General features: G+C 48.4%; 2 protein-coding genes across 2 annotated transcripts in view; one reads left to right on the top strand and one right to left on the bottom strand.

Annotated features, from left to right (window-relative positions):
• The window catches only part of LOC134752025 (spectrin beta chain), a 180,012-nt gene that overhangs the window by 6,894 nt on the left and 148,921 nt on the right, over positions 1-24,197 (top strand). The window contains exons 4-17 of the mRNA XM_063687585.1: positions 1,822-1,938; positions 2,453-2,610; positions 2,860-2,975; positions 4,056-4,168; positions 4,926-5,113; positions 6,595-6,733; positions 8,520-8,606; positions 9,041-9,171; positions 10,224-10,446; positions 10,588-10,778; positions 11,025-11,113; positions 12,669-12,822; positions 13,256-13,391; positions 14,103-14,315. Coding sequence (XP_063543655.1) covers positions 1,822-1,938; positions 2,453-2,610; positions 2,860-2,975; positions 4,056-4,168; positions 4,926-5,113; positions 6,595-6,733; positions 8,520-8,606; positions 9,041-9,171; positions 10,224-10,446; positions 10,588-10,778; positions 11,025-11,113; positions 12,669-12,822; positions 13,256-13,391; positions 14,103-14,315 — 2,055 coding nt within the window. The remainder of the gene's footprint in view (positions 1-1,821; positions 1,939-2,452; positions 2,611-2,859; positions 2,976-4,055; positions 4,169-4,925; positions 5,114-6,594; positions 6,734-8,519; positions 8,607-9,040; positions 9,172-10,223; positions 10,447-10,587; positions 10,779-11,024; positions 11,114-12,668; positions 12,823-13,255; positions 13,392-14,102; positions 14,316-24,197) is intronic.
• LOC134752000 (zinc finger protein 596-like) overlaps positions 1-24,197 on the bottom strand; it is a 228,805-nt gene that overhangs the window by 178,076 nt on the left and 26,532 nt on the right. The window lies entirely within an intron of this gene.

Genomic DNA, 24,197 nt, shown 5'->3' with positions numbered 1-24,197 from the left:
TCTGTTCAAGAGACAACGTACTAAATGAGTTATTTATTATGAAATGCACGAAACTTCGAGGTAATTTTAAGCGTTTCGAAAGCAAGCATAAGATGATGTTGAAATTTTTTTTGCCATTTGAAGGGTACACGGAAAGAACATGTCTAGTCACTTTTTTCGGAAAATGAGATTATCATTTCCAAATGTAGAGCTCTTAATGAACTATTAGTTATCTTTTGCTACCATTGTATAATATGTAACACAACTTTTTTTTTTAGTTAAAAAAGACCTGGTCACGGAATTACCATACATTTTGACATGGTTCCAAATTTTAAAACCGCGATTACTCAAAATGTTACTAAAGTGACTAGACATGTTCTATCTGTGAACCCTTCCTTTGGAAAGTACTCAATTTCTGTGATCTCTATTCACCGGTGTAACGTCGCAAAACCAGAATTATTTATACATATTGGAATCACTACATAGTATAAAACAAAGTAGCTTTCCGCTCTGTATGTATGTCTGTCCCTATGTATGCTTAGATCTTTAAAACTATGCAACGGATTTTGATGCGGTATTTATTTAAATTATATGTATACTAGCGACCCGCCCCGGCTTCGCACGGATGCAATGCTGATGTATTGTACATATACATCTTCCTCTTGAATCACTCTATCTATTAAAAAACACCGCATCAAAGTCCGTTGCGTAGTTTTAAAGATACTATGCGTCATTATTTTCGCGAAGCGCATCTATTGTATGATGTTCACGGGCTGTTTAGTACAGACAGCTAATACAAATACGATATACTGTAGTAGAGGAAACCCGACTGTTGACGTTGTACGGCTTCCAGGAATGTGGCAAGTGCGAGTCGGGTTCTATTGTACGGTTACTACTGAATACTATCAGATCAGGTCAGGTTAGGGAATAGGGTACTTTTCTACTAGTCAAATAAAATTTGTATGAAAATTGCACAAGTGACGTCACGGTCAAGTCACCTACTTTTTTTTAGTTCTATCCGATTTATTAAATAGAAATTGTGCCAAAAAATAACTGCTGTCTATGTTTTTCTAATAATTATCTGGTGATCGAAATTAAACTTTCGTGAGATATATTTTAATGCTGGCACCATACTTCGCCTTATTTGGCAAATATTCGTGTTGCATCTCTTTCCTTTGACATATAAAACAAAAGGGATGCAACACGAATATTTGCCAAATACAGCGAAGTGTGGTGCTGGCATAAAATATTTAGAACACAACGGTTACACTCAGTGGAATTTTTAGTAGCTAATTGGCGACATGTTTCGGGCCCGTCGAGGGTCCTTCTTCAGGCTCGAGTGCTCGCGGCGGCTGCACTCCTATCGCGACTAAAAATTCCAGTGACTGTAACAACAGTTCTAAATATATTAACTAGCTGATGCTGGGGATGTATTATAAAAATATACGCGATATAATCCGTTTTCATAGTTTTATTTCATGAGTAACTATCGCGGTAACCGGAGACAATATGTGCCATTTTCAACCAAAAGGGTACTTATTGTCGCTTGCCAGTAAGGCGCTATTTCCATATAGCTTCAATTTGAAATCAACCTTATTGACAAGCGACAATGTGGTACCTTTTGGTTGAAAACGTCACATTATCTGATGCTTTATTTTATTTTATTTTATTTCCACACTTACAACTATTTTTACAGGTAAACCTAAGACAATAGTGCAACTATTAATAAAAAATATCTAAAGTATGTCATCACGTCTATAACATAATATATACAATGCTGATTTTGTGCATGGTGTGAAATTAATCAAATTATGATATTGACCTTGACCTTGACATTGGCAGGTGCGGTTGGAATCGATTGGTGCCGAAGACATCGTGGACGGCAACCCGCGGCTCATCCTCGGTTTAGTGTGGACCATCATCCTGCGCTTCCAGATCCAGGAGATCGAGATTGATGTCGTGAGTACTTGAACAATACACTTCTTCCCAACATACACCGGAGAATTTGGGACGGATACCGCCGTGGCCTGGTGGTTTAGTGGTCAGGGGTGTCAGCCGCGTAAGCTGAAGACGATTTTGATAGCACAAGCAGTGCAAGTGTGCTATCAAAATCGTTGCAGACTTTTCATGGTCTAACTCTAGTGTATTTTTCGTTCATAGATATTTGTCGGCCAGGTTGCTCAACTAAAGCTGTTACCTATTTATAAAGGGCTTATTAAACTTTCCTAATTTAGTGACTAACAAGAGGGACGACGCTATACGTGAGAAACGATAGGATGTATCTCTTATCGCGTCTCACGTATAGCGGCGTCCCTCTTGCTAGTCACTAAATTTAGCAAAGTGTAATTAGCCCTTAAACGATTCGTAAATTCGTTCTTTCAGCTTGGCCTTTGTGTTGATTAAAAAAAATTTTTTTTTAACTATAAGGTTTTTCCAATAAGGATTCGAGTTAATGTTTTAAATCCATTTCCAGGACGAAGAAAATGAATCCTCCGAAAAGAAGTCAGCCAAGGACGCCCTGCTGCTGTGGTGCCAACGCAAGACCAGCGGATACCATGGTGTCCACATCCACAACTTCTCAGACTCCTGGCGCTCCGGGCTCGGGTTCAACGCCCTCATACACGCGCACAGGTGACCTTGACCTCTAGACTAGCGGCTACCACAGAGTCCACATCCACAACTTCTCAGGCTCCTGGCGCTCTGGGCTCGGGTTTAACGCCCTCATACACGCGCACAGCTGACCTTGACACTGTCGACCTTGACCTTTAGACTAGCGGCTACCAATGTATTTCGTTGCCTATTGCCAATAGTACAATACAAACTTTAGGTACTTAGTTTTGCAAAGTCGATCAGTGTAATTTATTTATATTTATCTTCTAGGCCGGACCTGTTCCGCTGGGCGGACCTCCCAGTTCAGGACCACGTGGAGACCCTCAACCACGCCTTCGATGTCGCGCACAAGAACCTCGGCATCCCCAAGCTGCTTGACGCTGAGGGTAAGTCATTTGTGTCATTGTCAAAAGAACTGAAACAGAGTTGATGCTATACAATATCGGATCGAGTTTCGAGATCTATCGAGACTCAAAATCGAGATTTGTTTTTTTTTTAATTTTTCTTGTTTTGTTTACTTAACATTTATTTCACTAAAGAGAATACTTTACAGTACTACATAAGTAAGGCGGACTAAATGATAGTTAGAACAACTGTGTGAGATACACAACAGATTTTTCACTTCTTATGGTCGTAAAGTTCGACTTTAAGTCGTGCGCAGACGACATAAAATCTATTTTTAAGCTGTAATGCATAAAGTAAAATCATCTATTACGACCCTTATTGACTTAGCAATAAAGTCTTGCATCTGCCATACAAACTCCCAGCCCGGCCGGCTGCGGGCCGGCGTGCCCGCGCCCCCGACACAACCGAGTACAATTTTCTTTAATCTTGAATGAATACGGTAAAATCCATACTAATATTATAAATGCGAAAGTCTGTCTGTCTGTCTGTCTGTCTGTCTGTCTGTGTGTTCCCTCTTCACGCTTAAACCGCTGAATCTATTTAGATGAAATTTGGCATAGATAGGTTGAGTCCCTGATAAGGACTTAGGATAGTTTTTATTCCGAAAATCATCCCTTAAGAAAGTAAAAAGCGGGGTGGAATTGAGATAATTAACGAAGTGCCTGCTAATTTGTGTGCATAATATGCTCAAATTTTGCTATGAAAATTTTTCTAAGCGCTATTCTTACTCTAGCTGCGGTTACTAAGTCCACACAGACGAAGCTAGTAAAAAATAAAAAACCAATAAATAAATAGATATATATATGTATAAAATAAAAAATAAATAAATAAAATAATCTACAATATTCGATATAAAATATTTTTGTATATTTTACTCACAATCGAAATGAAAAGCAGTGTATAACTCAGGCATAAATACCCATTTTTACCCTCGACTATATTGGTCCTCGCTACGCTCGGACCAATAAATTGCCTCAAGCAGGAATGGATCGCTTTATGCCCTTGTTGTATACACCATTATCGACGCCTATTAACAGTATTAACCATGTTTCCTGTTTCAGATGTGGACATCAACCGTCCCGACGAGAAGTCGGTGATGACGTACGTGGCCAGCTACTACCACACGTTTGCGCGCATGAAGAATGAGCAAAAGAGCGGCCGCCGGATTGCCAACGTGAGTTTGTTTTACAAATGGATCCTAGGCGTCTCTACATCGATCGATTGCTGTTTACAGTCAACTAAGGGTCGGTTGCACCAAACCGTCTGTCATCGTTAGTTATTTTTCTCTCAAAGGATGGGGTTTTGTTACTCAGTGACGATGTAACCCCTGTAATGAGATCTACAGTTATAATGTAGATTGCACATCATCCTGGCCTCATCTGATAGTGACGATGCCAGGACGATGTTGCAACTACCCATGTTGGTTGATATATATCATGTCACTCCTCAGCGCCTCGTTGCCTCGTTGCTAAAGTTTATTGTATGGGATATTTTATGGTCCTCTGCTGAGTGGTGTTGATCAGTTTGTCAAAAGTGGTTGGTGCGACCTGCTCTTAGTTGTTAATAGGTGGTTAGTGTTAGTAGGTGTGGTTGGTGGTTTAATTCGAGGCGGTTGTCTAAACTCGGAAGCACGATTTCTTCGTAGACTTTGGCGTTATTTTTAACGTATTATTAATCTGGGATAAAACTGACGCCCTTACAATCGGACCAAAGTAACTGCTTAGACTTCGGAAGGACTGTAGAAGACTAATGTAATTGTCAAGGGCCTGACTTAGAGTTCTGACCGCCCTAGGCTGACTATGTATATCCGCCCCCCGCTTGTCTCAACTCAGAGCCGCCGCCGCGCTCCCTTGCTCCTTGCGCCCTAGGCTTTAGCCTTATTAGCCTGTGGGTAAATCAGGCCTTGGTAATTGTTAATACACAAATTTCAGATTATCGGGCAACTGATGGATTGCGACGGTCGCAAGGCGGAGTACAGCCGCCTCGTCACCACGCTGCTCGAGTGGATTCGGCTCAAAATCGAAGAGTTGAATGGTCGGGAGCTTCCCAACTCACTGGACGGCATCCAGAGGTTGCTGCTGGCGTTTAAGCAGTACAGAACTGTGGAGAAACCCCCCAAGTAAGTACTCGGGTGGATCCGGCTCAAGATCTAAGAATTGAATGGTCGGGAGCTGCCCAACTCACTGGACGGCATCCAGAGGTTGCTGCTGGCGTTTAAATAGTACAGGACTGTGGAGAAACGCCCCAAGTAAGTACTCGGGTGGATCCGGCTCAAGATCGAAGAATTGAATGGTCGGGAGCTGCCCAACTCACTGGACGGCATCCAGAGGTTGCTGCTGGCGTTTAAACAGTACAGGACTGTGGAGAAACGCCCCAAGTAAGTACTTGGGTGGATCCGGCTCAAGATCGAAGAGTTGAAAGGTCGAGAGCTGCCCAACTCACTGGACGTCATCCAGAGTTTGCTGCTGGCGTTTTAGCAGTACAGGACTGTGGAGAAACCCCCCAAGTATGTATTCGAGTGGATCCGGCTGAAGATCGAAGAGTTGAACGGTCGAGAACTGCCCAACCCACTGGATGGCATCCAGAGGTTGCTGCTGGCGTTTAAGCAGTACAGGACTGTGGAGAAACTCCCCAAGTAAGTACTCGAGTGGATCCGGCTATAGATTGAAGAGTTGAAAGGCCGGGAGCTGTCCAACTCACTGGACGGCATCCAGAGGTTGCTGCTGGCGTTTTAGCAGTACAGGACTTACTAATACGTGAGTGACACGGTTTAAAATGATCTAATATGTTTGAGTCTCACGGGAGTTTTATAGTTAAAAGTACAGGACTGTGGAGAAACCCCCCAAGTAAGTATTCGAGTAGATCCGGCTGAAGATCGAAGAGTTGAACGGTCGAGAACTGCCCAACCCACTGGATGGCATCCAGAGGTTGCTCCTGGCGTTTTAGCAGTACAGGACTGTGGAGAAACCCCCCAAGTAAGTACTCGAGTGGATCGGGCTCAAGATCGAAGAGTTGAAAGGTCGAGAGCTGCCCAACTCACTGGACGGCATCCAGAGGTTGCTGCTGTCGTTTTAGCAGTACAGCCGGCCTAGCCAAGGGGACAAACGCTATCGCTCCGCCATCGAATCGCTTTGTGTCTCTCTATCACTCTTCCATATTAGTGTGACAGTGACAGTTGCGTTTCGTTCGCTTCGGAGCGTTAGCGATTGGCATGTTGTCTACGGGGCCAGGACTGTGGAGAAACCCCCTAAGTGAGCGCTTTATATGGCATATCTGATGAAGTTGATTGCCGAATTAGGGAAGTACTACATCATTACAAGGATAAACATTATCATTCAACATATATATACTATTTCAAATACCAATAGCAAAAACTTGATGCAGATGGCGTAGCAATTGTATTTCTGTCTGTTCAAGTTCCAAGATTAAAATTAAAAAATTTTGACACAAAGTTTGTAGCTCCTTCAATAATTTATTCTTCAGAAATTAATTGTTTACATTTCTAAACAAAGTTGCTAAGTTATATCATGTTACATCTGGCAGTTGGCCATTACATATAATCTGCGGGTTATTCGAGTGTTATTTGTTTTGTTTGTGCAGATACAAGGAGCGGTCCGAGATTGAAGCCCTATACTTCGACATCAACACGATGAACAAAAGTTTGGTGGGAGAGGCGTGGGCGCCGCTGGAGGGGCAGCTGCCGCAAGACCTGGAGCGCGCCTGGCAGCGCCTCGAGCAGGTACCAACTATACTGGGACAGTAGTCTGGTTTCATGTTGTCATCAGAAGAGATTTAGGGCTCGGCTTAGTTTAGGATCCGCCAGACATGTATGGCGTGGTTGTAAAATAAACATTTTTGTATTAAGTATTTTGAGATCACCTAGAAGTGTACGATTTTGTGACTGAAAATTCTGAAATTTTGTGACTGGTGTCAAAAAATTCTATTATTTGGTATTTGGAAAAAGGCTGTCAATAAATTCTTGTACCCTTTTGATCAATAAAACCTGTTTATGTCAAAATAACAAAAAAAAATCTTTAGTTTTCAAGTTCTAACTCTTCACGAGACATTTTTTTTCTTTTCTGTATAGATTTAGATTTATTTGTTTCATAATATGAAATTACGGTATAAATTATTTTTACACTAATCTATACGAATTTATATTATGATCATCACAAGAAGGAAAATAACAATTGATTATATTTATACAAATGTCAAGCAATATACAATTTAAAACTATTAAGTAAATATACAAAATTACTATTCTAGACTTCTAGTGTTGCGATCGGTATGAGCCCTCGTCTGTCGGCTCGAACTAAAGTAATGTGTTGTTGTATTGCTCTCGTTATACAATACCCACTCTATAATTATATGTAATCGATGTATCTAAGTATGTATATCGTCGCCTAGTACAAACAAATACAAGCTTTACTGAAATGAAATAAGAATTTATTATTCATAACACACAGTTTCGCTACTGCTTTCGCTAAACGCTTTCCATTCTTCCTACACCCTACAGTCTACAATAGGGTTTCTAAATTATGTAACTTTGATGACTTCTCTTGCTCTATCTTAAAATCGAAAACTAAGAAATGGCTTCTTTCTCAGTCTTACAATCAGACAGAAGAAATTATTCATACTTAGGTAGCGTACACACACACACACACACACACACACACACACACACACACACACACACACACACACACACACACACACACACACACACACACACACACACACACACACACACACACACACACACACCACGCCTAAAAAAAATCCCCTTACGCATGTCTCTCCTGAATGCTTTATTTTGATTGTTTTTTTTTTTTTGCATATATTTTCCTGCATGCACTTTTTTGTAGTTCAATTAATTTATAGTTCATATTTGATATCCATCGTTCAATCAACGGCCATCATACTCAGTATTGTTAAAATTTCTCAGTAAATTGTATTTACCCGGTTCCCGAGATACAGGCTGCGCCTAGTTTGGGGCCGATGGATATTAGCTTCTCGTAATTGTAAAATCTAATTTATTATTTTTTGTTCAACCTGTGATGTCAACTTGTAAAATATTTGGTAAATAAACGATTTGTATTTGTAGTTATAGGTCAATACATAATGAGATTATTTTACATTTGTTATATATATTTAATCACAATAAATTATATTATTTATATTGCAAGAGGCAGATTGAAAAACGCTTGATAATGATGATGAACGACTTGTCTACTTTTAAAGCTTTGGGCGGATGCTGCATTTGGTACTGTGTCTGGCAACCGATTTATTGCTCGAATTGCTCTCTTTTGCATCGAAAACACTCGCTGCCAATCCGAGGATCGGCCCCATAGCTCGGTGCCGTAAGTTAGCAGCGAGTCGACCGTTGCGAAGTAACAGTCGCGCACCGTAGTCCGCCCAGCCGTGCGCGCCAGCAGCCGGAGCGCGAAGCCGGCCTTGGTGTGGGGCTAGGTCGATCAGTGTAAGATTGTCCCCAAATATGTATTTATTTATGATTTGTTTGTCAGGCGGAGCACGCGCGCGAGATCGCGCTGCGCACGGAGCTGCTGCGACAACAGCGGCTCGAGCAGCTCAACTACAAGTTCAACACCAAGGTACGAGTCCACCTCCACACACACACACACACACACTCACACAGAAGTGTTGCTCAAGTTTCGTAAACTTTCCTTCTTTTTGCCGAGAACTGAATACAGTGGAATCCGTTATGACTCCGCTTATTCAAATTTAAATAATTTATTACAGAACAGAAATTCCATGTATAATTAAACCAAATGAGCAACCGCTTACTATGAAATTCAACGGAGTTAGTGAATACCCCAATCCCCATTGGCTTAGGGTAGGAACTAGAACAAATCCTCTTATAAAATTAGAAGTTTTTCGTCTCAATATTTGGTTAAATAGGATCCTATACTTGTATTTTTTAAGACAAAATGTTTTGCTCTATGCGACACACCTGTAGTTTGAAACCAAGATTTTAACCCGCACATTTAATTATAAAAGATATCTTTATTGTATCTTATGTTCGCAGTCGGTGCTCCGCAAGGGCTACCTGAAGGAGATGATCCAAGTACTCTCGGACCCTCGCTACGGCTCCAACCTGGCGCAGGTGGACGCCACCGTCAAGAAACACGAGGCCATCTCTGCAGATATCCTCGCCAGGTACTCGTATGCTTAAAAAATATAATTCATTTAATTTTACAGCTAATATTTATTTTATCTCTAAATAGTAGTCCCACGAAGTAATTGTACAGGAACAGTCAAAAGTCAAATGCTATGTACATTTTATTACTGAACATTTGTTGATAATTATGACCGAAAATTCTTTTTAAGAATTAGGGAATATAATTTACGAATTAACACAAGCGCGCTCTGACGCCTGCGGCTTTACACTGTAGGGTCCCGACATCCAAGCGTGCGAAGCGTGCCTTACACAAAGGGCGCCTGCGGCGCCTTTTTACATTGTAAAGATTGCATACAGGGCGCCTGGGGCGCCCTTCACACTGAATTTCATTCACTTCTTCATTCAAGCGTGCGGAGCGCGCTCTTACATACAGGCTTTACACTGTAGGGTCGCGCGAAGCCTGACATTCAAGCGCGCTAAGCGCGTCCTACATAAAGGGCACCTGCAGCGCTTTTTACACCGTAAAGATTACATACAGGGCGCGGCGCCCTTTACTTTTACATACAGGATATTCACTGTAGGGACGGGCGGGGTATTCAAGCGCGCTTCTTGTTTAACACTGTAAAGTCAAGTAGGAACATACGGGGCGCCCGTGGCGCCCTTTACACTATGAAGTCCCTATAAGCGGCCCTAAGTGGCCTTTGCAATAGTTTTCCACGCCACGTTTCACGTCAGCCACTGCGGCTGTGTCCCTGATACGGCCTATCCCCATGTTTTTTTATATATACTTGGTAGTCGGGCACAAATACCGAGAAACCGAAATGAACTCCCGCTTGCCCTCGGCGCCAAGTCGCAGCGCACTCCGCCTCTCATCCCCCAAATGTACCATGACAAGCTCATCTGTTCGAAAAGTGGCAATGAAAATCAGTAAATTTTATTGCGGCGCAATGGTTTAACTCCCGATTCCCATTCCCAAACTTTACGGTTGTTTTATGGCTGGCAAATATGGACCTTTGGGAGCTGGGAGTTGAGGGGTTGCGGCCGTTTTGTAGATACCTACAGCTAAAAAATGTGATAATATTCTGTTCAGGACCGAACGCTTCGAGGACCTGTCCGCCATGGCGGCCGAGCTGGTCCGCGAGAAGTACCACGGCGCGGACGCGGTGGCGCGCACCGAGCAGGCCGTGCTGGCGCGCTGGCAGGAGCTGCTGGCGCTGCTGGCGCGGCACAGGACCTCGCTGGCGGCTCTAGCGCGCCTCATGTCGCTGCTGCGCGAGTGCGACACGGTGCGCGGCACGCTCTCCGACATGCAGGTATGCCTTTTAATCGTCAACTTTAAGGTAAAAGGTTTTAAAAATTAAAAAGTTTTAATATCATTCGTTAGATTAATAAAATTAGATTTTTTGTTCGCTGTATGTGTGTTTATTCAGTAGTTTACCTGTTGTATGTCGTAGGCCGTATTCCAATCGGAAGAAGTGGGGCGGCACCTAGTGGACGTGGAGCGCCTGCTGCAGGCGCACGCGCTGCAGGAGCTGCAGCTGGGAGCGCTGCACGAGAGCCTGCGGCGGCTGGCGCGCCAGGGCGAGGGCGAGGGGCACAAGGAGCTGGCGGCGCGCCTGCAGGGGCTGCAGGACGGATACGACAGGTCGGTGCACGTCGAGTGTATCTACAGTCGAAGGCAAAAATATCGATCCTGACAAAAGGCTCAAGAATATGTGAACACGACTTTATTGTCTAAGGTGTAAGAGCGTACACATATTTTAGAAATTTTGGGAATGTATATATATTTATGCCCTTGACTGTACTACAAGGGCTACAGCTCGCAGCTCCGCACGAGAGCCTGCAACGGCTAAATGAAATAACACTATTTTATCAATTTATTTATTTACAGTTTGTTAGCGGCCGCCAAAGACCGAAAAGCGAGATTGGAAGACGCTAGAAACCTCTACCAGTTCCTGGAAGATCACGACGAGGAAGAAGGTATGTATATTTAACAACCATAAAGGATTTGCCACACTGGATGCGTTCTGCGGTCAGCGGTCAGGTCAAACCCGCATTATGTATGAACAACTTTGACAGCACTTTGAAATTGAAGTTTGACCTGACCGCTGCCCGCAGAACGCATCCAGTCTGGCAAATCCTTAAGTCTTATAAATCAAATTTATTCTCCCATTTTTTTGCAAACCATATTAAAGTTAGACCTATCAGAAATCAGAAACATTTATTGTTCAAACTGTGTAGGTACAAGAAGTATAGCTAGGTACATTTTTTATGGGTATCAACAGTTTTACCCTTTTCGGGCATACAATTTATTTTATCTTAAACTAAGTAATCTTAAACTAAATTTTAATATACATTTAGGTTTACAGAGTTATAAAATTCTTTTAGGTTATAGAAGACTTTGTCTATTAAAAAGTTTTTTAAGCATCTTTTAAAGGTATTTCCTTCGAGGCTTTTTATTTCATTAGGCAGATGATTAAAGACATTAATAGCGGATATGAATGTGCTTATTTTATATATTAAAGTGCTAGCTCTCGGAAGTACCATATTATATTTATATTGCGATCTAATATTATCTTTGCATGAGCGCTTTGTGAAATGTTCAGGGTGATTTTTTACAAATAGACAATTATAGATAATAGATAGATAGATATTATATTATAGATAATTGTATATCTGTCTGCAACGATTTTGATAGCACACGCAGTGCAAGTGTTATTTATACGTCATAATTTCATAGAAGTTTGACGTTTAAAATAACACTTGCACTGCGTGTGCTAACCAAATCGTTGCAGACTTGTCTTGGTCTGACCTATATGTCTAACAAAGAGAGTAAATAAAACAGATTATATTAATTAGAATATCTGTGTTAGAAATTAAGGCCTATAATGTCGGTTAAACAGTGATTTTAATTTATAATCAGTTAATCTGTGACATTTTACTTTGAGGTACAATTAATTAATTGTATTTGAATTTTGTTTATGAATGCGGAGTTATTAATATGAATATCGAGTCATTTATATAACCGCCGGCGGGTTTTAGTCGCGCGGGTATGCCGCCGGAGAATCAGGCCCGGCAGGCGATGCAAACCCGGCGGCAAACACACCCGCCGGCACAGATTTAATATATACGCTAAATGACGCAAATACCACGATTTGTATTGAAACCAAGCGTGCAGACTTTTTCATACAAAATTTACGCATAATATAATTTTAAAATTGCTTATCTGTGATAGGAAATATGTTCTTGCCTTTGGGTGCTCGCAATTTTTGTGCTTTTGCAGTTAATTATCATGCAACCAAGCATTTTTTACGTTTTCACGGACGTCCGGCTGCTACAACCGGCGGCGTGGACTCGACGCTTGGTCGGGGTTCGGACACGCGAAGTAGATGCATTTGCGTCTTCTATGGTATATTTATATCTGTGCCCGCCGGCATACTGATGTGTAGGAGCTACACCAAAAAGTTAACTAAATATAGCAATAACTAACGCGAACTGAACTATGTGAATAATTTTAATGTTCAATTTTGTCCAGGCTGGGTGACAGACAAGCAGCGCATCTGCCGCGCCGACGTGGCCGCTAAAGACCTCCGCGGCGTGCTCGCGCTGCGACAGAAACATACCGCGTTGCTGACCGAGCTGCGGGCCAGGGACCACGTGTCGCAGCGGCATCGCGCTAAGGGACAGAGGTCAGATAATACTACAATAGAGATAGCATCCATTCATCAACTCTAAATGCATTTGCGAATCCATTCGCACTCCGCACTAGCGGATGAGACAGCCCTTCAAATGCGCGCAAACAATGTTTACTCAGATCTTGACACAATAAGCGAGTCTTTCTACGAATATAAGTGTCCCGAGTCTTTTAACTAATTTCCCAATTTAATGAGGCAAGTAGCCAATTTAATTTTCTACACAACAATTTTATTAATGTAATATACACGGTCGCAAAAAATTTTCGCGATTTCGGGGTTGGTCCCATAGTAAAAGTTGCTCAGTATAATCCCAAAACCTTGCTGGCAACGGGAATGCACTTATTTTTTAGCCGCCCTGTATACACTTGTAAAAGTATGCTAGTGTTTTAAAAAAGCCATCCTATAAATGTTACTATATGATTCGCAGCCTGATCGACGCGAAGCACCCGAAGAGCGCCGAGATCGAACGTCGGTTGGCATCGCTCGCCCAGCAGTGGGCCACGTTGCGCGAGCTCGCCGACGCCAGGGAGAAGCAACTTGAAGATGCTGCCGAAGCACATCAGGTACAGACACACTTGTATTCTATGTAGCTATTTAATCTGCCGGGCTAGCACATGAACGGCGCGGGAGTATCTCGCACTACCCATCCCCCTTTAATTCATACAGTTAGTAAAAGACGGGAAGTCTATCTCGCGGCGAGATAATGTCGCGCCAATCATGTGCTCGGCCTACAGGCGGATGCTCCTAATATTTCTGTCCGTTTATCATTTAAGTACTCAAGACTAGGAACGCTATTTCGTGTCAATATGACAATTTAAATACAATCCTAAATTTAAAACCTCAAGGTTGACTTTTTGCTGGCAAATTTAGACCCTGGAACTCCAAGGGCTTAAAAACACGGCACAAAATTGTAACTGTCCCTTCTCTGTATAAACAAGTTGGTGGGGTTGATTATGGCGAGGTTAAAGGATGACACGCAAGACCGGGCCGGGCCGGGGCTTACGGAGCTAGGTTTCCTATGGAAAACACCACGTGATCACCGATCAGCCATCATAGAAAATGACATGTCGGACCCCTCGGCCCGGACCCGGTCCGGTCTAGTGTGAGTCATCCTTAAAGGTGCTGCTATGTACGGCAGGTTGGTGTTTATATCTGTGAGTCAAAATACTAATACGAATAAGCTACCACCCACTAGACAACCACCGCGAAAGTATCTGTCGAATCATCCGACTCAAGTAGTACTGTAACAGGACAATAATATATAATGTTTTCAGTTCTACGGCGACGCGAACGAGTCGGAATCGTGGATGAAGGAGAAGCGCCCCCTGGTGGCGAGCAGCGACTGCGGGCGCGACGCGCCGTCCGCCGCCGCGCTGCTCGCGCGACACCGCGCGCTGCACGACGAGATCAGAGCCTACAGCGCCGAGCTGGACGCGCTCAGCGCTCACGCGGACCGGCTCGAGAGCGCTGGGATACTCACTTTACAAGTAAGTTTGCGTTGTGAATCAGTTCAGTAAAAGGTATATATGGTGGTGGCGAGTAACGACTGCTGCCGCAGCGCTGTTAGCTCGGCATAAAGCGCTGCACGACGAGATCAGAGCCTACAGCGCCGAGCTGGACGCGCTCAGCGCTCACGCGGACCGGCTCGAGAGCGCTGGGATACTCACGTTACAAGTAAGTTTGCGTTGTGAATCAGTTCAGTAAAAGGTATATATGGTGGTGGCGAGTAACGACTGCTGCCGCAGCGCTGTTAGCTCGGCATAAAGCGCTGCACGACGAGATCAGAGCCTACAGCGCCGAGCTGGACGCGCTCAGCGCTCACGCGGACCGGCTCGAGAGCGCTGGGATACTCACGTTACAAGTAAGTTTGCGTTGTGAATCAGTTCAGTAAAAGGTATATATGGTGGTGGCGAGTAACGACTGCTGCCGCAGCGCTGTTAGCTCGGCATAAAGCGCTGCACGACGAGATCAGAGCCTACAGCGCCGAGCTGGACGCGCTCAGCGCTCACGCGGACCGGCTCGAGAGCGCTGGGATACTCACGTTACAAGTAAGTTTGCGTTGTGAATCAGTTCAGTAAAAGGTATATATGGTGGTGGCGAGTAACGACTGCTACCGCAGCGCTGTTAGCTCGGCATAAAGCGCTGCACGACGAGATCAGAGCCTACAGCGCCGAGCTGGACGCGCTCAGCGCTCACGCGGACCGGCTCGAGAGCGCTGGGATACTCACGTTACAAGTAAGTTTGCGTTGTGAATCAGTTCAGTAAAAGGTATATATGGTGGTGGCGAGTAACGACTGCTACCGCAGCGCTGTTAGCTCGGCATAAAGCGCTGCACGACGAGATCAGAGCCTACAGCGCCGAGCTGGACGCGCTCAGCGCTCACGCGGACCGGCTCGAGAGCGCTGGGATACTCACGTTACAAGTAAGTTTGCGTTGTGAATCAGTTCAGTAAAAGGTATATATGGTGGTGGCGAGTAACGACTGCTGCCGCAGCGCTGTTAGCTCGGCATAAAGCGCTGCACGACGAGATCAGAGCCTACAGCGCCGAGCTGGACGCGCTCAGCGCTCACGCGGACCGGCTCGAGAGCGCTGGGATACTCACGTTACAAGTAAGTTTGCGTTGTGAATCAGTTCAGTAAAAGGTATATATGGTGGTGGCGAGTAACGACTGCTACCGCAGCGCTGTTAGCTCGGCATAAAGCGCTGCACGACGAGATCAGAGCCTACAGCGCCGAGCTGGACGCGCTCAGCGCTCACGCGGACCGGCTCGAGAGCGCTGGGATACTCACGTTACAAGTAAGTTTGCGTTGTGAATCAGTTCAGTAAAAGGTATATATGGTGGTGGCGAGTAACGACTGCTACCGCAGCGCTGTTAGCTCGGCATAAAGCGCTGCACGACGAGATCAGAGCCTACAGCGCCGAGCTGGACGCGCTCAGCGCTCACGCGGACCGGCTCGAGAGCGCTGGGATACTCACGTTACAAGTAAGTTTGCGTTGTGAATCAGTTCAGTAAAAGGTATATATGGTGGTGGCGAGTAACGACTGCTGCCGCAGCGCTGTTAGCTCGGCATAAAGCGCTGCACGACGAGATCAGAGCCTACAGCGCCGAGCTGGACGCGCTCAGCGCTCACGCGGACCGGCTCGAGAGCGCTGGGATACTCACGTTACAAGTAAGTTTGCGTTGTGAATCAGTTCAGTAAAAGGTATATATGGTGGTGGCGAGTAACGACTGCTACCGCAGCGCTGTTAGCTCGGCATAAAGCGCTGCACGACGAGATCAGAGCCTACAGCGCCGAGCTGGACGCGCTCAGCGCTCACGCGGACCGGCTCGAGAGCGCTGGGATACTCACGTTACAAGTAAGTTTGCGTTGTGAATCAGTTCAGTAAAAGGTATATATGGTGGTGGCGAGTAACGACTGCTACCGCAGCGCTGTTAGCTCGGCATAAAGCGCTGCACGACGAGATCAGAGCCTACAGCGCCGAGCTGGACGCGCTCAGCGCTCACGCGGACCGGCTCGAGAGCGCTGGGATACTCACGTTACAAGTAAGTTTGCGTTGTGAATCAGTTCAGTAAAAGGTATATATGGTGGTGGCGAGTAACGACTGCTACCGCAGCGCTGTTAGCTCGGCATAAAGCGCTGCACGACGAGATCAGAGCCTACAGCGCCGAGCTGGACGCGCTCAGCGCTCACGCGGACCGGCTCGAGAGCGCTGGGATACTCACGTTACAAGTAAGTTTGCGTTGTGAATCAGTTCAGTAAAAGGTATATATGGTGGTGGCGAGTAACGACTGCTGCCGCAGCGCTGTTAGCTCGGCATAAAGCGCTGCACGACGAGATCAGAGCCTACAGCGCCGAGCTGGACGCGCTCAGCGCTCACGCGGACCGGCTCGAGAGCGCTGGGATACTCACGTTACAAGTAAGTTTGCGTTGTGAATCAGTTCAGTAAAAGGTATATATGGTGGTGGCGAGTAACGACTGCTACCGCAGCGCTGTTAGCTCGGCATAAAGCGCTGCACGACGAGATCAGAGCCTACAGCGCCGAGCTGGACGCGCTCAGCGCTCACGCGGACCGGCTCGAGAGCGCTGGGATACTCACGTTACAAGTAAGTTTGCGTTGTGAATCAGTTCAGTAAAAGGTATATATGGTGGTGGCGAGTAACGACTGCTACCGCAGCGCTGTTAGCTCGGCATAAAGCGCTGCACGACGAGATCAGAGCCTACAGCGCCGAGCTGGACGCGCTCAGCGCTCACGCGGACCGGCTCGAGAGCGCTGGGATACTCACGTTACAAGTAAGTTTGCGTTGTGAATCAGTTCAGTAAAAGGTATATATGGTGGTGGCGAGTAACGACTGCTGCCGCAGCGCTGTTAGCTCGGCATAAAGCGCTGCACGACGAGATCAGAGCCTACAGCGCCGAGCTGGACGCGCTCAGCGCTCACGCGGACCGGCTCGAGAGCGCTGGGATACTCACGTTACAAGTAAGTTTGCGTTGTGAATCAGTTCAGTAAAAGGTATATATGGTGGTGGCGAGTAACGACTGCTGCCGCAGCGCTGTTAGCTCGGCATAAAGCGCTGCACGACGAGATCAGAGCCTACAGCGCCGAGCTGGACGCGCTCAGCGCTCACGCGGACCGGCTCGAGAGCGCTGGGATACTCACGTTACAAGTAAGTTTGCGTTGTGAATCAGTTCAGTAAAAGGTATATATGGTGGTGGCGAGTAACGACTGCTACCGCAGCGCTGTTAGCTCGGCATAAAGCGCTGCACGACGAGATCAGAGCCTACAGCGCCGAGCTGGACGCGCTCAGCGCTCACGCGGACCGGCTCGAGAGCGCTGGGATACTCACGTTACAAGTAAGTTTGCGTTGTGAATCAGTTCAGTAAAAGGTATATATGGTGGTGGCGAGTAACGACTGCTACCGCAGCGCTGTTAGCTCGGCATAAAGCGCTGCACGACGAGATCAGAGCCTACAGCGCCGAGCTGGACGCGCTCAGCGCTCACGCGGACCGGCTCGAGAGCGCTGGGATACTCACGTTACAAGTAAGTTTGCGTTGTGAATCAGTTCAGTAAAAGGTATATATGGTGGTGGCGAGTAACGACTGCTGCCGCAGCGCTGTTAGCTCGGCATAAAGCGCTGCACGACGAGATCAGAGCCTACAGCGCCGAGCTGGACGCGCTCAGCGCTCACGCGGACCGGCTCGAGAGCGCTGGGATACTCACGTTACAAGTAAGTTTGCGTTGTGAATCAGTTCAGTAAAAGGTATATATGGTGGTGGCGAGTAACGACTGCTACCGCAGCGCTGTTAGCTCGGCATAAAGCGCTGCACGACGAGATCAGAGCCTACAGCGCCGAGCTGGACGCGCTCAGCGCTCACGCGGACCGGCTCGAGAGCGCTGGGATACTCACGTTACAAGTAAGTTTGCGTTGTGAATCAGTTCAGTAAAAGGTATATATGGTGGTGGCGAGTAACGACTGCTGCCGCAGCGCTGTTAGCTCGGCATAAAGCGCTGCACGACGAGATCAGAGCCTACAGCGCCGAGCTGGACGCGCTCAGCGCTCACGCGGACCGGCTCGAGAGCGCTGGGATACTCACGTTACAAGTAAGTTTGCGTTGTGAATCAGTTCAGTAAAAGGTATATATGGTGGTGGCGAGTAACGACTGCTGCCGCAGCGCTGTTAGCTCGGCATAAAGCGCTGCACGACGAGATCAGAGCCTACAGCGCCGAGCTGGACGCGCTCAGCGCTCACGCGGACCGGCTCGAGAGCGCTGGGATACTCACGTTACAAGTAAGTTTGCGTTGTGAATCAGTTCAGTAAAAGGTATATATGGTGGTGGCGAGTAACGACTGCTACCGCAGCGCTGTTAGCTCGGCATAAAGCGCTGCACGACGAGATCAGAGCCTACAGCGCCGAGCTGGACGCGCTCAGCGCTCACGCGGACCGGCTCGAGAGCGCTGGGATACTCACGTTACAAGTAAGTTTGCGTTGTGAATCAGTTCAGTAAAAGGTATATATGGTGGTGGCGAGTAACGACTGCTACCGCAGCGCTGTTAGCTCGGCATAAAGCGCTGCACGACGAGATCAGAGCCTACAGCGCCGAGCTGGACGCGCTCAGCGCTCACGCGGACCGGCTCGAGAGCGCTGGGATACTCACGTTACAAGTAAGTTTGCGTTGTGAATCAGTTCAGTAAAAGGTATATATGGTGGTGGCGAGTAACGACTGCTGCCGCAGCGCTGTTAGCTCGGCATAAAGCGCTGCACGACGAGATCAGAGCCTACAGCGCCGAGCTGGACGCGCTCAGCGCTCACGCGGACCGGCTCGAGAGCGCTGGGATACTCACGTTACAAGTAAGTTTGCGTTGTGAATCAGTTCAGTAAAAGGTATATATGGTGGTGGCGAGTAACGACTGCTACCGCAGCGCTGTTAGCTCGGCATAAAGCGCTGCACGACGAGATCAGAGCCTACAGCGCCGAGCTGGACGCGCTCAGCGCTCACGCGGACCGGCTCGAGAGCGCTGGGATACTCACGTTACAAGTAAGTTTGCGTTGTGAATCAGTTCAGTAAAAGGTATATATGGTGGTGGCGAGTAACGACTGCTACCGCAGCGCTGTTAGCTCGGCATAAAGCGCTGCACGACGAGATCAGAGCCTACAGCGCCGAGCTGGACGCGCTCAGCGCTCACGCGGACCGGCTCGAGAGCGCTGGGATACTCACGTTACAAGTAAGTTTGCGTTGTGAATCAGTTCAGTAAAAGGTATATATGGTGGTGGCGAGTAACGACTGCTGCCGCAGCGCTGTTAGCTCGGCATAAAGCGCTGCACGACGAGATCAGAGCCTACAGCGCCGAGCTGGACGCGCTCAGCGCTCACGCGGACCGGCTCGAGAGCGCTGGGATACTCACGTTACAAGTAAGTTTGCGTTGTGAATCAGTTCAGTAAAAGGTATATATGGTGGTGGCGAGTAACGACTGCTACCGCAGCGCTGTTAGCTCGGCATAAAGCGCTGCACGACGAGATCAGAGCCTACAGCGCCGAGCTGGACGCGCTCAGCGCTCACGCGGACCGGCTCGAGAGCGCTGGGATACTCACGTTACAAGTAAGTTTGCGTTGTGAATCAGTTCAGTAAAAGGTATATATGGTGGTGGCGAGTAACGACTGCTACCGCAGCGCTGTTAGCTCGGCATAAAGCGCTGCACGACGAGATCAGAGCCTACAGCGCCGAGCTGGACGCGCTCAGCGCTCACGCGGACCGGCTCGAGAGCGCTGGGATACTCACGTTACAAGTAAGTTTGCGTTGTGAATCAGTTCAGTAAAAGGTATATATGGTGGTGGCGAGTAACGACTGCTGCCGCAGCGCTGTTAGCTCGGCATAAAGCGCTGCACGACGAGATCAGAGCCTACAGCGCCGAGCTGGACGCGCTCAGCGCTCACGCGGACCGGCTCGAGAGCGCTGGGATACTCACGTTACAAGTAAGTTTGCGTTGTGAATCAGTTCAGTAAAAGGTATATATGGTGGTGGCGAGTAACGACTGCTACCGCAGCGCTGTTAGCTCGGCATAAAGCGCTGCACGACGAGATCAGAGCCTACAGCGCCGAGCTGGACGCGCTCAGCGCTCACGCGGACCGGCTCGAGAGCGCTGGGATACTCACGTTACAAGTAAGTTTGCGTTGTGAATCAGTTCAGTAAAAGGTATATATGGTGGTGGCGAGTAACGACTGCTACCGCAGCGCTGTTAGCTCGGCATAAAGCGCTGCACGACGAGATCAGAGCCTACAGCGCCGAGCTGGACGCGCTCAGCGCTCACGCGGACCGGCTCGAGAGCGCTGGGATACTCACGTTACAAGTAAGTTTGCGTTGTGAATCAGTTCAGTAAAAGGTATATATGGTGGTGGCGAGTAACGACTGCTGCCGCAGCGCTGTTAGCTCGGCATAAAGCGCTGCACGACGAGATCAGAGCCTACAGCGCCGAGCTGGACGCGCTCAGCGCTCACGCGGACCGGCTCGAGAGCGCTGGGATACTCACGTTACAAGTAAGTTTGCGTTGTGAATCAGTTCAGTAAAAGGTATATATGGTGGTGGCGAGTAACGACTGCTACCGCAGCGCTGTTAGCTCGGCATAAAGCGCTGCACGACGAGATCAGAGCCTACAGCGCCGAGCTGGACGCGCTCAGCGCTCACGCGGACCGGCTCGAGAGCGCTGGGATACTCACGTTACAAGTAAGTTTGCGTTGTGAATCAGTTCAGTAAAAGGTATATATGGTGGTGGCGAGTAACGACTGCTGCCGCAGCGCTGTTAGCTCGGCATAAAGCGCTGCACGACGAGATCAGAGCCTACAGCGCCGAGCTGGACGCGCTCAGCGCTCACGCGGACCGGCTCGAGAGCGCTGGGATACTCACGTTACAAGTAAGTTTGCGTTGTGAATCAGTTCAGTAAAAGGTATATATGGTGGTGGCGAGTAACGACTGCTGCCGCAGCGCTGTTAGCTCGGCATAAAGCGCTGCACGACGAGATCAGAGCCTACAGCGCCGAGCTGGACGCGCTCAGCGCTCACGCGGACCGGCTCGAGAGCGCTGGGATACTCACGTTACAAGTAAGTTTGCGTTGTGAATCAGTTCAGTAAAAGGTATATATGGTGGTGGCGAGTAACGACTGCTACCGCAGCGCTGTTAGCTCGGCATAAAGCGCTGCACGACGAGATCAGAGCCTACAGCGCCGAGCTGGACGCGCTCAGCGCTCACGCGGACCGGCTCGAGAGCGCTGGGATACTCACGTTACAAGTAAGTTTGCGTTGTGAATCAGTTCAGTAAAAGGTATATATGGTGGTGGCGAGTAACGACTGCTGCCGCAGCGCTGTTAGCTCGGCATAAAGCGCTGCACGACGAGATCAGAGCCTACAGCGCCGAGCTGGACGCGCTCAGCGCTCACGCGGACCGGCTCGAGAGCGCTGGGATACTCACGTTACAAGTAAGTTTGCGTTGTGAATCAGTTCAGTAAAAGGTATATATGGTGGTGGCGAGTAACGACTGCTACCGCAGCGCTGTTAGCTCGGCATAAAGCGCTGCACGACGAGATCAGAGCCTACAGCGCCGAGCTGGACGCGCTCAGCGCTCACGCGGACCGGCTCGAGAGCGCTGGGATACTCACGTTACAAGTAAGTTTGCGTTGTGAATCAGTTCAGTAAAAGGTATATATGGTGGTGGCGAGTAACGACTGCTGCCGCAGCGCTGTTAGCTCGGCATAAAGCGCTGCACGACGAGATCAGAGCCTACAGCGCCGAGCTGGACGCGCTCAGCGCTCACGCGGACCGGCTCGAGAGCGCTGGGATACTCACGTTACAAGTAAGTTTGCGTTGTGAATCAGTTCAGTAAAAGGTATATATGGTGGTGGCGAGTAACGACTGCTGCCGCAGCGCTGTTAGCTCGGCATAAAGCGCTGCACGACGAGATCAGAGCCTACAGCGCCGAGCTGGACGCGCTCAGCGCTCACGCGGACCGGCTCGAGAGCGCTGGGATACTCACGTTACAAGTAAGTTTGCGTTGTGAATCAGTTCAGTAAAAGGTATATATGGTGGTGGCGAGTAACGACTGCTACCGCAGCGCTGTTAGCTCGGCATAAAGCGCTGCACGACGAGATCAGAGCCTACAGCGCCGAGCTGGACGCGCTCAGCGCTCACGCGGACCGGCTCGAGAGCGCTGGGATACTCACGTTACAAGTAAGTTTGCGTTGTGAATCAGTTCAGTAAAAGGTATATATGGTGGTGGCGAGTAACGACTGCTGCCGCAGCGCTGTTAGCTCGGCATAAAGCGCTGCACGACGAGATCAGAGCCTACAGCGCCGAGCTGGACGCGCTCAGCGCTCACGCGGACCGGCTCGAGAGCGCTGGGATACTCACGTTACAAGTAAGTTTGCGTTGTGAATCAGTTCAGTAAAAGGTATATATGGTGGTGGCGAGTAACGACTGCTGCCGCAGCGCTGTTAGCTCGGCATAAAGCGCTGCACGACGAGATCAGAGCCTACAGCGCCGAGCTGGACGCGCTCAGCGCTCACGCGGACCGGCTCGAGAGCGCTGGGATACTCACGTTACAAGTAAGTTTGCGTTGTGAATCAGTTCAGTAAAAGGTATATATGGTGGTGGCGAGTAACGACTGCTGCCGCAGCGCTGTTAGCTCGGCATAAAGCGCTGCACGACGAGATCAGAGCCTACAGCGCCGAGCTGGACGCGCTCAGCGCTCACGCGGACCGGCTCGAGAGCGCTGGGATACTCACGTTACAAGTAAGTTTGCGTTGTGAATCAGTTCAGTAAAAGGTATATATGGTGGTGGCGAGTAACGACTGCTACCGCAGCGCTGTTAGCTCGGCATAAAGCGCTGCACGACGAGATCAGAGCCTACAGCGCCGAGCTGGACGCGCTCAGCGCTCACGCGGACCGGCTCGAGAGCGCTGGGATACTCACGTTACAAGTAAGTTTGCGTTGTGAATCAGTTCAGTAAAAGGTATATATGGTGGTGGCGAGTAACGACTGCTGCCGCAGCGCTGTTAGCTCGGCATAAAGCGCTGCACGACGAGATCAGAGCCTACAGCGCCGAGCTGGACGCGCTCAGCGCTCACGCGGACCGGCTCGAGAGCGCTGGGATACTCACGTTACAAGTAAGTTTGCGTTGTGAATCAGTTCAGTAAAAGGTATATATGGTGGTGGCGAGTAACGACTGCTGCCGCAGCGCTGTTAGCTCGGCATAAAGCGCTGCACGACGAGATCAGAGCCTACAGCGCCGAGCTGGACGCGCTCAGCGCTCACGCGGACCGGCTCGAGAGCGCTGGGATACTCACGTTACAAGTAAGTTTGCGTTGTGAATCAGTTCAGTAAAAGGTATATATGGTGGTGGCGAGTAACGACTGCTACCGCAGCGCTGTTAGCTCGGCATAAAGCGCTGCACGACGAGATCAGAGCCTACAGCGCCGAGCTGGACGCGCTCAGCGCTCACGCGGACCGGCTCGAGAGCGCTGGGATACTCACGTTACAAGTAAGTTTGCGTTGTGAATCAGTTCAGTAAAAGGTATATATGGTGGTGGCGAGTAACGACTGCTGCCGCAGCGCTGTTAGCTCGGCATAAAGCGCTGCACGACGAGATCAGAGCCTACAGCGCCGAGCTGGACGCGCTCAGCGCTCACGCGGACCGGCTCGAGAGCGCTGGGATACTCACGTTACAAGTAAGTTTGCGTTGTGAATCAGTTCAGTAAAAGGTATATATGGTGGTGGCGAGTAACGACTGCTGCCGCAGCGCTGTTAGCTCGGCATAAAGCGCTGCACGACGAGATCAGAGCCTACAGCGCCGAGCTGGACGCGCTCAGCGCTCACGCGGACCGGC

The sequence above is a fragment of the Cydia strobilella genome, chromosome 24 (genome assembly GCF_947568885.1).
Source record: "Cydia strobilella chromosome 24, ilCydStro3.1, whole genome shotgun sequence".
In the NCBI taxonomy this organism is placed as follows: domain Eukaryota; kingdom Metazoa; phylum Arthropoda; class Insecta; order Lepidoptera; family Tortricidae; genus Cydia; species Cydia strobilella.
Note: the sequence above shows the minus strand (reverse complement) of the source record. Positions and strands in the feature narration are given on the sequence as shown.